At 37.6% G+C, this 17491-nt stretch overlaps 1 protein-coding gene across 1 annotated transcript; it reads left to right on the forward strand.

Moving 5' to 3' along the window:
• The first annotated feature begins 476 nt into the window (after positions 1-476).
• On the forward strand, positions 477-620 carry LOC138085375 (keratin-associated protein 22-1-like). The gene has a single exon (XM_068979753.1). It carries the CDS (start codon positions 477-479, stop codon positions 618-620), a length of 144 nt encoding a protein of 47 aa, XP_068835854.1.
• Positions 621-17491: the final 16871 nt, after the last annotated feature.

Below are 17491 nucleotides of genomic sequence, written 5' to 3' on the forward strand. Positions count from 1 at the left end.
CTCCACAACTTTTCCATTGTTCTTACCACTGTGAAGCCATACTTTTGTTCCCAAGTATGTTTTGTTTTTGTTCCCAAGTATATCTGTGTGTATGCAGATAGAAGGAGGGTATTATTAAATGAAACTAATTTTTAACATGTAGAATCTGTGTTGGTTACATAATCTCATGATGTCTAGCAACATAATTAGAACTTGAAACCTGAAATAAGCCATTGAATTAGAAAAAAATCTTTTGTTAAAAGCATATGGTTTCATGATAGGCATCTTGACACACAGCACAGTTGTCTTGTTTTGGATATACTGGTTATGAAGAGTTCTTGAGATGGTTTTAATGCTAATTAGCTTGAAATATGAGTGCAACAGTGACTGTGGTTGCCCCACATACCACTTAGTTGGTGTACAAGGTGCTGTGCAAATTGTCAACTTAAAACTCTTGAAACAAAATCTGTTCTTCAACTGAGGCTTCTCCTCACATCATGAGCTTCTACAACAACTACTATGGTGGCCTAGGCTCTGGCTATGGTGGCCTGGGATGTTGCTATGGATGTGGCTATGGTGGCTGTGTATATACCTGCTATTGTCCATACTGCTATGGAAGATACTGGTCTTCTGGCTTCTGAGAAATTCTAAATTGCTTGTCTATTCAAAACATGGTCTTATAAGGCACAGTGTGTAATTCCTGCATTATTTATAACAAGGAGGGATATTCAAACAATGACTACTGAGTCTTAGACTACCATACAACATTAGATCTTTTATGATTAAATTGCATGAATCCAAAAATTATAAAGTTATTCATGTAATCCATGTTAGTATTGTATGATTGAATATAAACAATTTTTGAGCAATTGCTTTTGGTAAAATATATCTAAATTCATTTTTCATTAAAGATACTCTGTTTTCACACCTTTACCATTTCCATGTATATTCTTTAATCTAGCTTTCTTCAGATTGTATGTGAGCATATGAATATATGAGATTGTTGACACTTTCACTATCTACAGTAGACAATTTTGGTGCATGGATGGTTATATTCAACCACTGCTTTTCTAATATATGTTTTCATGAGCATATCCAAGGGCTTCTATTATGTACTTTGATATCATCAAAGTCTTTGATCAACTAAAATTTCACTAAAGATATAGGCAAAGTGATAGCTCTATTTTCACCACTTCATGCTAATTCTTAAGAACTCTATTCTTTCTTGATACTGTTTTAAGATACCTTTTGGGAGATGTAATTTTTCTTCTCAATTTTGTATTATTACTAGTCTTTTTCTCATTAACAACTATGTGCTTGAACTCATCTTATGCATTGTATCTGCGCAAAGGGCTTTATTTCATTAATTTCATTTTATATTGTCACAGTAAAATATAGAATTTGAGATTCTATATTTTGCATGTCTTTTGGGAAGAGACCTGTTATTTTTTCATAACAAGGCAGTGGCTTTGGTAGGCTACAACCATTCAAACATAGGCCAGATGAAGAATACAGGCTGAAAAGTGTATCCTCGATCCTAATAGTCTGGGTAACGTTCAGCAAATCTGTTATGGTAACTTTAGTTAATTCACTCCATTTATTAGACATAAATAATAATATCAACAATGATAAAATATAAATTAGTGAGTTTTAAATATGTTTTTAGTAACTAATGTTGGAATTTAGAGTAGCTTAAATGACATATGCACAACTGTCTGTTCACAGTTACTTTCTGAATAGGGGGTCAAAATATGAGACTGCTAAAATCTTAAACTGTCCCAAATGCATATTTTTTGGAAGCATTTAGAGGGAAGAATTGTGTGGGTATGCCTTCCTTCATCAGTTAAAAATGCATGGAAATGCACTTGATTTTATTTTTTTTAAACTTATTGGCTCTTTTTGTCCTTACACATGGTCTACCTTGAGACTTCCTTGGTGGCTCAGACAGTAAAGGATCTGCCTGCAATACAGGAAACTTGGGCTCAATATTGAGTCAGGGAGATCTCTGGAGCCCGGAAATGCAATCCAGTGCAATATTCTTGCCTGGAGAATTCCATGGACAGAGGAACCGGGTGGGCTACAGTCCATGGGGTTGCAAAGAGTCAGACATGACTGAGTGACTAACACACATACACACACACTCCACACACATGGTCTGTCTTGGAGAATATTATATATGTGTACTTGAAAGAAATCTGTGTAGTTGGGTATTCTTTTGATAGTTAGGTCTAGTTGGTTTATAATTTTCTTCAACCATTTATATTATGATCTTCTATATAGTTATTTTATCTAATATTCAAAATGGGATATTAGAACAACCATGTACTTTTATTGCAGTCTCTTTCAGTTCTGTCCATTCTTGATTTATGAATTTTTTAGCTCTGTTATTAGTACATATGAATTTTAAATTGTTATATCTCCTTGATAGGTTGCCCTATTTATCATAAAAAGGGTTCATCTTTATCACTATTAAAATTCTTTGTTTTAAAGTCTAGTTAGTCTGATATTGGTGTATGTACTCCAGCTTTCTAATGGTAGCTGTTTGCATTATACATATGTATACATGTGCACATATATATGTGCATTTGTCTGTGTTTGTTTCAAGAGCATTTAATTATTGAAAGATTTTTATGATGGCTACTCTAAAATCTGTGTTAGATAATTTGATTAACTTAGTGTTAGAGTCAGTTGACTATCTTTTTCTATTCAAGTTGTCATTTTGTTGATTCTTGGTGTGATGGTATGAGAGAAAATTTTTTAGAGCATCTCGGTTCTATTTAAATCTCTCTCTCTTTTGAAGTTGGCAGTCACCTTGTTCAGGTTCAGCATGGGGGTTCTGAGAACTATGATTCATAAATTTCAGAACTGCTGCAGCATTATTTTAATGTCTTTGCTTTATCTTGACCACTGGTTTTCCCACTGGTTCCTGATACTTGAAAGGGCAGAAAGAATTTCACTGGCTCAGGCTCTGTGTTTCTCTTGGTGGAGCAGTGGCATAGTGAGATCACCCACCTACCCCCCTCACTACCAAGATGACTCTTGGACGGGATAGGAGAGTCCTGGGTACCTAGGTACCTAGGGCAAAGTCTTATGGGATTCAGAAAAACTCCCTTCAAAAAGTATATTAATAAAAAATAAATCACATGGAAGATTGGAAAACATTTTAAATCGATTAATAAAGAAATGCAATGTACCAAATTAATGGCTTACCAATGAAGAAGTGATTAGAGGGAAATTTAGTTTTAAAATATTATATTATGAAAAAAGATATTTAAAATCAATAAAAGTTTATTTAAACAGCTAGAAAGTAATATAAAATTAACTATAAAGGATGAAGGAAAAATAAACACAAGTAGAAACAATTCAACAGAAAAAGGACATGCCATAAAGAAAATAGTACACAAGTTTGGTAGGCCAAACTGATAAACTCTGGACAAACTGATCAAGAATATAGGAGAGATAATACAAATTACCAATCTGAAGAATGATAGAATCAACATCTTTAAAATCTAACAGACTCTAAAAATAAGTGAATAAGTACAAAGGATGTTATGCCAATAAATTCCACAACATGGATGAAATAGAAAGTTTCTTTTAATTAAAAACTTATCAAATTAATCAGTAAATCTGAACAGCATTTTATCTAATAAAGAAAGTGAATACATTATTCAAAACAGCTTTCCACAAAATAAACTCTAGGTTTTGATGACTTCAGTGGTAAATTTCATTAAATATTTAAACAGCATTTTTATCGTTAACTTAAGAAAAAGATAGTGGTCTAGGAGCTTTCCTCAAATATATTCTCCAAAGCAATGCCTAGAAAAGGATATACCCACAGGTATTTTATTAATTGTACCAGAACACAGAATTCATATCTATCTGTCTACCTATCTATCTATCTATCTAGGAGATATAGATAGAAACATATCAATAATGAAAAGCTTTAATATACCACTCTCTGAACAAGCATATCTAGTAGAAACAAATAAGTGAAATGAGAGAACACCTACAATTTAATTTATAAGGTAGATATTATGGATATATGTCCATCTATATACTTACAGTAGAGAAAAAACCTTCTTCTCAAGATTCCATAGAAATATATAAAAATTGATTAAAAGGAAAAAATTTGTCCATTTTTAATATAGAGGTGATGAAGAAAATATTTTTAGACTGTTTTGCTATGAAGATAGAGGTTGTTAGGTGGGCTGAAGTCTATGGGGTTGCACAGAGTCGGACACAACTGAAGCAACTTAGCAGCAGCAGCAGCGGCAGCAGCAGCAGCAGCAGCAGCAGCAGAGGTTGTTAACAAAACAAGGGACAGAAAATCCTGTTCACCTAGTGACTAAATCTTTGATTAAACATCTCTCAGAAAAAAGCGTGAATATAATCTGAGATCACAGAATATCAAAATAAATAATGGTAATGGAAATAGTAATTAAGAAAATTGATGAAAAATATGCACGCACTAATTGGGGAAAATTTATAACACTAACTACTTTTGTCAGTGAAAGATGAAAGAAATAGCATAAATAATATCTTGGTTGTGAGTGAAGTCGCTCAGTCGTGTCCAACTCTTTGCAACCCTGTGGACTGTAGCCTACCAGGCTTCTCCATCCATGGGATTCTCCAGGCAAGAATACTAGAGTGGGTTGCCATTTCCTTCTCCAGGAGATCTTCCTGACCTAGGGATTGAATCCGTGTCTCCCACATTGTAGGCAGACGCCTTACCATCTGAGCCACCAGGGAAGTCACTTATCTTGGTTAAGAGAGCCTTAAATAAAAACAATTAAGTAAACCAAAGGAAATGCAAAGAAGGAGGTAATAAACAGCTAAGCAGAAATTAATGAAACAGAAAACAGAAAAAAAGCAATTGGCTTTTAATAAACTCAAAATATTATTATTTGAAAAGATTGGCATTTATAAATCATTTGCTAATTTGATCAAAGGGGGGAAAAAAAAAGAAAAAGAAAAAGTCTATACAAAATTAGAAATAATGAAAAATAAACAAGTAAATAAGTTTAAAAAATGTTATGAATCTACTTTGCAGATCTTTGTAGGTATAAATTTGAACCCTGGATGCAAAAAATAATTTCTTAGGGGAATATAGATGACTAGAACTGATACATTTACACTGAGCAGTTATAAAGAGACTGATTTCCTGGGGAGAAACAGAAAAAATCATTATAGAAATACCCTACAAAATATTCCGGATCTCGATAATTATGCATGGAAATTCTACCAAATTTTCAGAGATAAAATGATTTGATGTCCTATAAATTGTTCCAGAGTACTGCAAATGAGGGAAAGTGCTTGATTCCCAACAGAAAGGATGCATAGCATTTGATATCAGTGGTAGGTAAACAATTAAGATGCCATTATGATTTCTTCCTCTCGATGTCAATGGCCTGGTGTGATGCCCTCCTCTTGAGTATAGACAAGATATGCGAATTACTTCTAACTAATGCCACCATCCACTGGATGATCAAAAAAGCAAGAGAGTTCCAGAAAAACATTTATTTCTGCTTTATTGACTGTGCCAAAGCCTTTGACTGTGGATCACAATAAACTGTGGAAAATTCTGAAAGAGATGGGAATACCAGACCACCTGACCTGCCTCTTGAGAAACTTATATGCAGGTCAGGAAGCAACAGAACTGGACATGGAACAACAGACTGGTTCCAAATAGGAAAAGGAGTACGTCAAGGCTGTATATTGTCACACTATTTATTTAACTTCTATGCAGAGTACATCATGAAAAACGCTGGGCTGGAAGAAGCACAAGCTGGAATCAAGATTGCTGGGAGAAATATCAATAACCTCAGATATGCAGATGACACCACCCTTATGGCAGAAAGTGAAGAGGAACTAAAAAGCCTCTTGATGAAAGTGAAAGAGGAGAGCGAAAAGTTGGCTTAAAGCGCAACATTCAGAAAACAAAGATCATGGCATCTGGTCCCATCACTTCGTGGGAAATAGATGGGGAACAGTGGAAACAGTGTCAGACTTTATTTTTTTGGGCTCCAAAATCACTGCAGATGGTGATTGCAGCCACGAAATTAAAAGACGCTTACTCTTTGGAAGAAAAGTTTTAACCAACCTAGGTAGCATATTCAAGAGCAGAGACATTACTTTGCCAACAAAGGTCTGTCTAGTCAAGGCTATGGTTTTTCCAGTAGTCATGTATGGATGTGAGAGTTTGACTGTGAAGAAAGCTGAGCACTGAGGAATTGATGCTTTTGAACTGTGGTGTTGGAGAAGACTCTTGAGAGTCCCTTGGACTGCAAGGAGATCCAACCAGTCCATTCTGAAGGAGATCAGTCCTGGGTGTTCTTTGGAAGGAATGATGCTAAAGCTTAAACTCCAGTACTTTGGCCACCTCATGCGAAGAGTTGACTCATTGGAAAATACCTTGATGCTGGGAGTGATTGGGGGCAGGAGGAGAAGGGGATGCCAGAGGATGAGATGGCTGGATGGCATCACTGACTCGATGGACGTGAGTTTGAGTGAACTCCGGGAGTTGGTGATGGACAGGGAGGCCTGACGTGCTGCAATTCATGGGGTCACAAAGAGTCAGACATGACTGAATGACTGAAGTGAACTGAATACTATACAGAATAAGTGATGAAACATTTGATTGTTTATGTGATTATGTTACACAAAACTGTATGGGATTATACTGCCCATCTTGGGCTTTCCTTATAGCTCAACTGGTAAAGAATCTGCCTGCAGTGCAGGAGACCTGGGTTCAACTCCTGGGTCAGGAAGATCCCTTGGAGAAGGAAATGGCAACCCACTCCAGTATTTTTGCTTATAAAATCCCATGGACAGAGGGTTCATGGGGTTGCAAGAGTTGGACAGGATTTAGCGACTAAACCACCACCACCATAGTGCCCATCTTACTGGAGTGTTTTCCCTCCATTTCAGGCTTTGAAAAGACAAGAAAACATGTAAGAAACTATAGGCAGCCTCCTGAAGCTGAGAGCGGCCTCTAGCAGTCAGCTTACAAATGCCTCCCACCAAAAGTCACTGTTGAGCCCCGCCCCCACCCCCAGTTACACAAGCACACAGAATGGAATTCAGCCCAAGATAAGTCTGTAGGTAATACTGAATGTCAAATAACTGACCCCAAAACCAGGATTGCTCTTTGGATTGATTACTTTTATTAGATCAACAAACAAACAAGCTCCATGATGAAAGCATCAAGGTAATTACTATGGTATCATCATTCTAATGAAAGAAGAACTCTTGAGTTCACAGGAAACTTTTACTTTATCCACTTAATGAGGTAAGTTCTGGGAAATGTAGAGGTTAGATGGTAGGTCCACAATAGACCACACTAAACTTCCATGATGCAGCCTAACCATCACCCAGGGGAAAGACACAGAACACGAGGGCTTCAGAACTGGTGAATCCTGGTGTTCAGGTGTAGAGGATGAGAGTCTTTCTTGGCGTCTTCAGTAGTAGTAGCCAAAGCCAGAGCCATAGCTGCATCCATAGCCACAGCCACAAAGAGAGCGGGAGCCATAGCCGTAGCCACAGCCATAGCCACAGCCCAGCCTGCGGAAGCCAGAGCCGTAGCAGGAGCCATAGCCACAGCCCAGCCTGCGGAAGCCAGAACCATAGCCACAGCCATAGCCACAGCCCAGGCCTCCATAGCCATAGCTTCCACAGCCGAGGCCGCCATAGTAGTTTCCGTAGTAGCCACACATGCTGTTGGTTGTTGAGGTTGTTCTCGGGTAGACAAGGAGAGTAAAAGTGTCACTTGAGTGTGGACATTTCTCCCTGCAGAGGGCCTTTTATATGCCCTCAATGTGGGTGTGACCCACCACACCTTCATGCCATTGGCTAACCTTATGACTGGACTAATTAGTTTGTTGCTCACAACCATAGCATGAAACAACAGGGAAATTCAGCAGGCCTGTTGTGCTGACATCCCAGCTTGTATTCCTCTTATTTAATTGAGTGTTTGGATGAGAGGAGACATACACTCATACCTACACAGTCCTGCCCCAAAGTATTATATGTGTTCATTTTAAGCTTCTCAAACCATCCTTCATGTCAAGAAAAAAAGACATTGTTAGGACTTTTCAAATAATTTTTTTATTTTATAACCTTTCACAAAGAATAATGTTTCTATTGTTTCATACATTTTTCTTCTCTCTTCATCAAAATTATTACTTTTTAAGATATTTAAGCAATTTTGCCTTTCATGACATAATATTGACAATAATTTTAATAAAGTTACTTGAAATAAAATTTCAAGGCAATCAGTTCTGAACAAAATGTGTTCTATTTTCTTACTTATATCAATGAGTTTAACTTTCATTTAAGTTCAGCTTCCACTGAAGGATGTGAAAATAGAAGTCATTCTCTAGAATCCAATTTCTGTAATTGTGTATACTGTGATTAGTTAGTATTAGTTAATATTAATATTAGTTAATATTCTAATACTCTAAATAAGTATCTAATAGGATTAGCACCATTTTTTGTGCTAATAATGATAATTAGGTAGAAAATTGTTTCTCTCTCAAAACATTCGATCAGTAAGCTTTGTAACCTGCTGAGCTATCTTGCATAATGCTTGAATTCCAACTGTGTGTGTGTGCTCAGTCATGTTCAACTCTTGGTGACCCCATGGACCTGGTAGGCTACTCCATCCATGGGATTTTTCATGCAAGAATACTGGAGTAGGTTGCCATTTCCTACTCCAGGGGATCTTCCCAATTCAGGGACTGAGCCCATGTCTTTCATGTCTCCTGCATTGGCAGGTGGATTCTTCTATCACTGAGCCACCTGGGAAGCCCCCTATCTTCATTCAAATCAGTGAGACAGCTCAACATTTTGTGTACCAAAGTAAGCGTGGTATTATAGTTTAAAACTGTATTTCTGCATCTTTAGCAAAATGCATGTGGGAAAGCAGCATTATTTATACATCCACTGGATTTCTGATATTGTATGATAATTGTTATTCAAAATATTTATATATGTCTCTTTACCCAGGTTTTTGGACTTCCCTGGTGGCTCAGACAGTAAAGTGTCTGCCTACAATGCAGGAGACCGGGGTTCAATTCCTGGGTTGGGAAGATCCCCTGGAGAAGGAAATGGCAACCTACTCCAGTATTCTTGCCTGGAAAATCCCATGGATGGAGAAGCCTGGTAGGCTACAGTCCATGAGGTCGCAAAGAGTCAGACACAACTGAGTGACTTCACTTTCTCCTTACCTAGATTTAGATAGGGTTTAGAGAGTGGAATTTGGGGCTGGTTTGCACTGCAGTGAAGGTGGTTTGAGAAGTTGGACATCCTATACATTTTAATCAACTCTCTCTGCAGAGTATTAGAGTATGGATACAGATTTTTCAAATCGCCTGATTCACTTAACATCATAGCTATTTCAAAGAAGTCAAAATAAAATCATATATTAATGAAACAGAAAAATATTGTCTTGCTAATGATCAGAACAACGCATTCATTTGTTCAGTCATTATGTATTTTTTAAATGTACTTTCTATGTGTGTTTCATGTTAGGTGCAGTTTTATAAAGTAAACATGCTATTGTGACATTCAGTTCACTATTACTGGATCGAGATATTATAAGCAGAGAACTTCTTCACTACATCATATACAAATTTCTCATACAGAAAATAATAGTAGGTTCAGCTCCCACAGTTCAGAGTCAATCAAACAATGTTTTTAGTAAAAACTAGTTGAAACAACATGATGATTATTCTTCTTTAAGAATATTTAAGTCTTAGAACATTGCCTAATTTTGATGTGTGAATTTTCCAATTAATCAAAAAATAAAAATAAAACCTATAATTAACTTGTTTTTTGTATTTGATTAAATAGGATGAGGATACATTTTGTGTGTGTGCAAAACAAGTTCCAAATTACAACATTTACTAAGTTTTTTCTCCTGATATTTACTTCAAGGAGTGAATTTCTTTCTCTTGAATAACTAAATTGTCCTCTCTGATCATAGCAGTAAGAGCTTTGTACAGCATCACTGTTTTTTTGCCCATTCGTTTCTGGTGTGTCATTTTGAGTATACTCAATTCTCAAACATATTCTGAAATTAAAAATAAAACAAGCTTTATTCCACTCTGAATATCCTTCAAGTAAGCCCTATTGTTATATTCTGCTTCATTAAAAAAAAAATCACAAGTATATTTCCATTGAGGCATTTTAATATTTCTTTACTTTTTCAATCATCTTTTTTGGTCTTTCGCCTCAGCTGCTCTACTGAGATGCAGAAATCAAGACCTCAAGACCTCAGTCTTGTCAAATCCACAGGTCAAGGTATTATTTTACTCAGTCTCTGAATACATTTATGTCCACCAGCCTCTCTTTTCAATCCTAAAAGGTTCCAACATTTAGCTTCACCCTGTATACACACCTTTGGTTCATTTCTAGCCTCAGCAACTGCTTCTTCTCAGTATCCTCTTTTTATTAACTTTTTATTTTGAACTTCATGTATTGAAATAATTTTAGATTTACTGAATGTTGCCAAAAGCACACAAAAAAAATTCACATATAATCATTACTCAGTGTCTCTTCGTGTTAACTTCTTTCATAATCATAGACCATTCATCAAATTAAAGAAATTAACTTTGTATAATACTCTTAGTATGGATTTTTGCTTTATTGTTATTGTCTATTGGTGTCTTTTGTTATTGTCCTGGGTCCCAGTTCTCATTTTCTGTTGTGTATATTTTTAATCTTTTCTAATTAGTGACAGTTCCTCTTGCTTTCCTTGGAAATTCCACGAAGAGTCAGGTATTTTGTGACGATTTCACAAATTGGGTTCGTCTGAAGTTTTCTCATGCCTCAGCTGAGGTCACCTATTTGGGCAAGAACTCTGGAAGAAGTGTGCCATTTTCAGTGCCACATACTGGGGAGCACATTAGTTAGTAAATCATTGAGAGTTTTGGGAGTCATTTTTAAACTCAGATTTCTGATAGAAAAAATGCTCCTTCCTTTCTGTATAATTATAGTTAATAGGGTTTAACTTTAGCTTCCCTATGCTCGTTTTGTGTCCATTGTAAAATTATAGATACTTGTCTATGTGAAGTATAAACCAAAGTGTATTGTATAACATTGTTCTTCAAAAAATGATAAAACACTTATCATTGTTATTCAATGTTAAACAAGTGAATTCTGACACCATGGCTTTCCTCCCACAAACTCTCCACACTTCTCTTCTCCTCTCCTTTAAAGCCATCCTTATACTTCTAAGACTACACATGGGCAGGCAGAAAGAGGATATTATTAAAAGAAACTAAGGTTTTCAACCTTTCAAATTGTGGTGCTGGAGAAGACTCTGGAGAATCCCTTGGACAACAAGGAGATCAAACCAGTCTATCCTAAAGGAAATATACCCTGAATATTCATTGGAAGGACTGATGCTGAAGCTGAAGCTCTAATACTTTGGCCAGCTGATGCAAAGAACCGACTCACTGGAAAAGACCCTAATGCTGGGAAAGACTGAGGGCAGGAGGAGAAGAGGGCAACAGAGGATGAGATGGTTGCATGGCATCATTGACTCAATAAGCATAAGTTTGAACAACCTCTCGGAAATGCTAAAGTACAGGGAAGTCTGGCGTGCTGCAGTCCATGGGGCCGCAAAGAGTTGGACATGACTTAATGACTGAAAAACAACAAGGTTTTCAACAGGTATGCTATGCATGAGTTATATGATCTCATGGTAGTTAGTAACACAGTTAAATTTGGAATCATAAATAAACAAGCCACTGAATTAGGAGAAGAACCACTCATTAGAGTATGATTTCATTCATGCATCCTGACACAGAGCATAGATGTCTTGTTTTGGATACACTGGTTATGAGGAATCCTTGAGACAGTTTTAATGCCAGTTAGTTTGGAATGTGAGTGCAACAGTGGCTGGGGTTGCCACTTAGTTGGTATACATGGTGCTATGCAGATTATAAATTTAAAAATCTTGAAACAGAATCTGATCTTCAACTGAGCCTTCTTCTCCTCACGCCATGAACTACTGCAGCAACTGCTATGGTGGCCTGGGCTCTGGTTATGGCAAACCTGGGATGTGAATATGGATGGGCTACAGTGGCTGTGGATATACCTGCTATCGTCCATGCTGCTATGGAAGACACTAGTCTTCTGGCTTCTTCTGAGAAATTCTAGACTGCTCATCTATTCAGGGCGTAATCTTATGAAACCCATGTTTACCTCCTTCATTAATTATAATAAATATGTTCTTGTTTGTTTAAACAGTTACTGCTGCTGCTAAGTCGCTTCAGTTGTGTCCGACTCTGCGTGACCCTGTGTGACCCCATAGATGGCAACTACCAGGCTCCCCTTTCCCTGGGATTCTCCAGGCAAGAACACTGGAGTGGGTTGCTTCCATTGCATGAAAGTGAAAACTGAAAGTGAAGTCGCACAGTCATGTCTGACTCTTAGCGATCCCATGGACTGCAGCCTACCAGGCTCCTCTGTCCATAGGATTTCCCAAGCAAGAGTACTGGAGTGGGTTGCCACTGTCTTCTCTGTAAACAGTTACTACTAAGTCTTAAACTACCATGCAACATCAGACCTTTCTTGATTGAATTGCCTGAGCTTCTAACAATTAAAAAAAATACTCATTTGATCTTTTATTACTCTTACATAATTGAATGAAAACAATCTTGACCATTTACATTTGGGAAAATGTCTAAATTTATTATTCATGAAAGGTAACCAATTTTTCACATTATTATGCTTTTGTGTATAATTATATAGGTTTCTTGTGAATATGTGTATGTATGTGTGTTTCTGTATGGAATTGGCTATCTATAGTCAACAATTTAGGTGTATGGGTGAATAGGTATATTCAACCATTACTTTTCTAATATGTGTGTTTCATGGCAAATAGATGGGGAACCAATGGAAGCAGTGACAGACTTTATTTTGGGGGGCTCCAAAATCACTGCAGATGGTGACTGCAGCCAAGAAATTAAAAGACGCTTGCTCCTTGGAAGAAAAGTTATGACCAACCTAGATAGCATATTGAAAAGTAGATACATTACTTTGCCAACTAAGGTCCTTCTAGTCAAAGCTATGGTTTTTCCAGTAGTCATGTATGGGTGTCAGAGTTGGATTATAAAGCAAGCTGAACACTGAAGAACTGATGCTTTTGAACTGTGGTGTTGGAAAAGACTCTTGAGAGTCCCTTGGACAGCAAGGAGATCAAACCAGTCAATCCTAAAGGAAATCAGTTCAGAATATTCATTGGAAGGACTGATGCTGAAGCTGAAGCTCCAATACTTTGGTCACCTGATGCAAAGAACTGACTCATTGGAAAAGACACTGATGACAGGAAAGATTGAAGGCAGGAGGAGAAGGGAGTGACAGAGGATGAGATGTTTGGATGGCATCACTGACTCACAGGACATGAGTTTGAGCAAGCTCTGGGAGTTGGTGATGGACAGGGAAGCCTGGCTGGCTGCAGTCTATGGAGTTGCAAAGAGTTGGATGCAACTGGGTGACTGAACTGAAGGATATCCAAGGACTATTAACTACCTTGATCTAACCAAAGCCATATCTTTGGTATATCTAGTTTGGTTAAAGATTTGGGAAAGTAGTACCCCTCTTCTTACCACTCAATGATACTATTTTAGTATCTTATTCTTTATTGATGCTTACTATTTGAATGTGTCTCTGGACAGATGTAATTTTTTGTTCTAATTTTATATTACTGCTTTTTCTTTTCTTCACTGAGAATATGTACTTGAACTCATGTATTGAAGCTGTACACTTTTTCTCTGAGAATGGCTTTCTGTCATTCTCATTTTTTCACAAGAAAATACAGAATTTATGGTCTGTTTCACTGAAACTTTGAAAGGATCAGTCAATCTGAGTTTTGGAAAGAGATCTGTTGTGTTTCATAATCAGGCAGTGGCTTGGGTAGACTAAAATCATGCATGCCTCAAGGAGGAGATCAAGATGGTAGAATAGAGGACCCTGACTCTTCCTGGGAACATACCAAGAGCAGACCTACATGTGAACAGTTTTCAGTGGAATCAACTGGAGACTGGCAGAAAGAATCTTATACAATTAAGGCTGTAAAGAATGACCCAAAGGAGTTGGGTAGATGAGGAAACAAAACAATTAGTTCAGCACCTGTGTCTCTTGAGGGAACACAGAAGTAGAGTGGTTACTACAGGTACATAGTTTCTCCCTGAGGACCAACCAATTTGAACCACACACTGGGCACCCAGCACTGGTGTTTGATACCAGGAAAATGCATTCATTTGGCTGGTTTGAAGGCCAGTGGGACTGGCAGTGAGGTTGTGAGGAAACTGGTCTCTGCTTGTGAAGATGATGCATACTCTTGCTTACTCATGAAACAAGATGGAGAGTGCCTAGGACTGTGACTGGTTTCCCATGACCACAGCAGTGTACTCTCCAGCCCACACAAAGTGCCTGATCCAGTCCCCCTTGCTCTGCCAGCAGTTCCCCACTAGGGCAAAGGCTACCACTGCTGAGAAGAGTGTATCATTGAAGGGGACAGAGCTGACTTGGACCCAATACTACATCTGAACAGGATGGGAGTAGACATTGCTGGCACTCTCAAGGTGGTAGATCAGAACTCTGACTTTTATGCTAGGTCCACCACAAAGTGGGCTCCTGCCCATCCTAGGGGTCTGCTCTGGCCCCTCTTCTCCCCTCTTTTGAGCAAATGTATACCAATGCTGGGGTGGCACTTAGAGGAACTCTGCTCAGAACTGACCCTCGGAGCTTTGGAACCCGATCCTGCCCCGATAGGGTGTGGTAGGACATTGCATACGGGAGAAGCCTCTGCTTGCCCCTGGCCCTGCCTCTAGCCCGTTCATCTCTAGCCCCACCTCCGATCAAGATGATAACTGCTGGCACACACTGGGGAAAGACATGAGCTGTACTTACTTCGTATCCAGCTCTCCCACCAAAGACCCTGGGCACACACAAACTGTAAACCAACACATCCTTGTCTTTGTGTAGACACACTTTCAAGGCTTTGAGGGGTATTTATTTCACATAATTCCACAGAGTCAGAGAGAGTTAAGCAAAATCAGAAAGCAGAGGAATTTGTTTCAAATGAAACAACAATAACAACAACGAAACAGAAGAAGAATCACTAATGAAACAGAGATAAATGATTCATAGATATACTTTAAAGTATTAGTAATGAGAATAGAACCTGAAGTAGGGAAAATAATGCATGAAAACAGTGATGACTTTAATGAGGAACTGTAAAATATAAAAAAGAACCAGTGAGAGCTGATGAATACAATAACTGAAATGAGAAACACAGTAGAAAGAAATCACAGCGGACTAAATGATACAGAAGGACACATGAATGATCTGGAAGACAGAAAAAGGGGAATAACCTAGTCTAAACAGAAAACAAGAAAACGAATTAAAAATTAAAGCAATAAATCAAGCATACTAATATATGCATAATATGGATCCCAGAAGGAAAAGAGAAAGAAAAGGGGGATCAAATTAATTTGATGAAATTATGACTGAAAAATACTTAAACGTGAAGAAACAGATATCCAGGCACAGGAAGCACAGAGTCCCAAACAAAATGAACTCCAAGAGATCCACATGAAGACATGTCGTAAATTAAATGGCAAAAGTTAAAGATAAAGAGGGGATTCTAAAGATGGATTCTAAAGGTTCTAAAGATGGCATCACAAAATGTGATGTACAAGGGAGACCTGATATGCTGCAAGCTGTCAGTTTCTGATTTTTTCTGCAGAAACTTAGTAGACCAGAACTGAGTGTCATGATGTATTTAAAGTGCTGGAAAGAAAACCATACAACCTAGCACACTCTCCCCAGCAAGATTATCATTCAGAATTAAAGGAGAGATAAAGAACTTCTCAGACAAGCAAGATCTAAAAGAGTTCATCAATACTATGAACAAACTAACCCTGAAACAAACATTAAAAGGTCAGCTTTAAATGGAAAAGAAAAGGTTACAATGAGAAGTAAGAATTTGTAGGAAAATGAAATTCTCTCTAGTAAAGTCAAATATACAGTAAGGGTACATGGGTCAAACAGTAAATAAGTAACAACCAAGATTAAAAGACAGAAATTTGTAAAATAGACTATAAAAACAATAAACAGTTAACAGATAAACATGAAGATATAAAATATGATGGAAACACAATATATGGGGTAGGAGAGTAAGCAAAAATGTAGAGCTTTAAAGTGTGTCTGCATTAAATGACTACCAGTTTAAAACAAGTACATATAGGTCAACATATATGAACCCCATGGTAACCGCAAATCAGAAACCTACAATATATACACAAAAACTAGACATAAGAGAACACAAATATATCTCTAATGAAAACTGTAAACTATAAGGGAAGAAATTTAGAGTTAAAGACCAATGGGTTAAATGTTCCAATTAAAGACATAGGATTGCTAAATGGATGAAACCATACAAACAAAAAACCTCACGACCCGCCTACATGCTGCTTACAAGATAAATCACTTCAGAGCTAAAGATGCAGAAACTGAAAGTGAGGGGTGGAAAAATGTATCTCATGCAAACAGAAACAAAAGACTGGAGTAAAACTACTCACATGAGACGAGACAAAAGGGGGCCACTATTTCATGATAATATAATCGATACAAGAGGGTATACCATTGCTTACTGATATGCAACAAATATAGGAGCAGCTAAATACATACACCAAATATTAAAAGACATAAAGGGAAAACTGACAATACTACAATAAAAATATGGGACTATAATATCCCACTTATGTCAATGGACAGATCATTTACACAAAATATTGATTAGGTAACACTGGTGCTAAATGACACATTAGACCCATTAGATTAACAGGTAGCAACAGGAAAGAATTCTGAATTTGGGTGAATTTCACTGTATCTCATTTAATGAAGTAAATTCAGGGAATGTATAGGTTAGATGGTAGGTTAGCGACAGGCTTCACTAAACTTCCATGATACAGGGTTATCATGACATGAAGGGTTCAGAACTGGTGAGTCCTGATGTCCAGGTGTACAGGAGGAGCGTCTTCCATTGCAACCTCAATAGTGGTAGCCAAATCCAGAGCCATAGCCCGAGCCACAGACACAGCAAGAGCCAGAGACACCAGCCAGGCCTCCAGAGCCACAGCTTCCATACCCGCGGCCCCCACAGTAGCTTCCGTAGTGGCCACTCATGGTGTTGCTTGTTCCACTTTGGGTAAGCAAGGAGGGTAAATTCCTTTATTCTGGACATTTCCTTTTGCCCACAGCCTTTTTATGCCAGAGGTGTTGGTGGGCTAATTTTATGACTAATATAGTTAGTGTGTTGTTTCAAGACTGGAACATAATGCCTTAAGGTATTATGGAGGTTTGCTGTAACCAACTGAAGTCTTTTAATAAGATGGTATAGTCACACTTATGAAACTATCTTTCATAACAAGTCTTCACTTTAACATTCTATAATCAGATATTACATAAACAGGGAGCATTTTCAATTGTTTCATTTGAC

The sequence above is a fragment of the Capricornis sumatraensis genome, chromosome 1 (genome assembly GCF_032405125.1).
Source record: "Capricornis sumatraensis isolate serow.1 chromosome 1, serow.2, whole genome shotgun sequence".
Taxonomy (NCBI): Eukaryota; Metazoa; Chordata; class Mammalia; order Artiodactyla; family Bovidae; genus Capricornis; species Capricornis sumatraensis.

Coding starts and splice junctions, on each gene's coding strand:
- LOC138085375 (XM_068979753.1), top strand. CDS start 477: ATGAGCTTCTACAACAACTACTATGGTGGCCTAGGCTCTGGCTATGGT.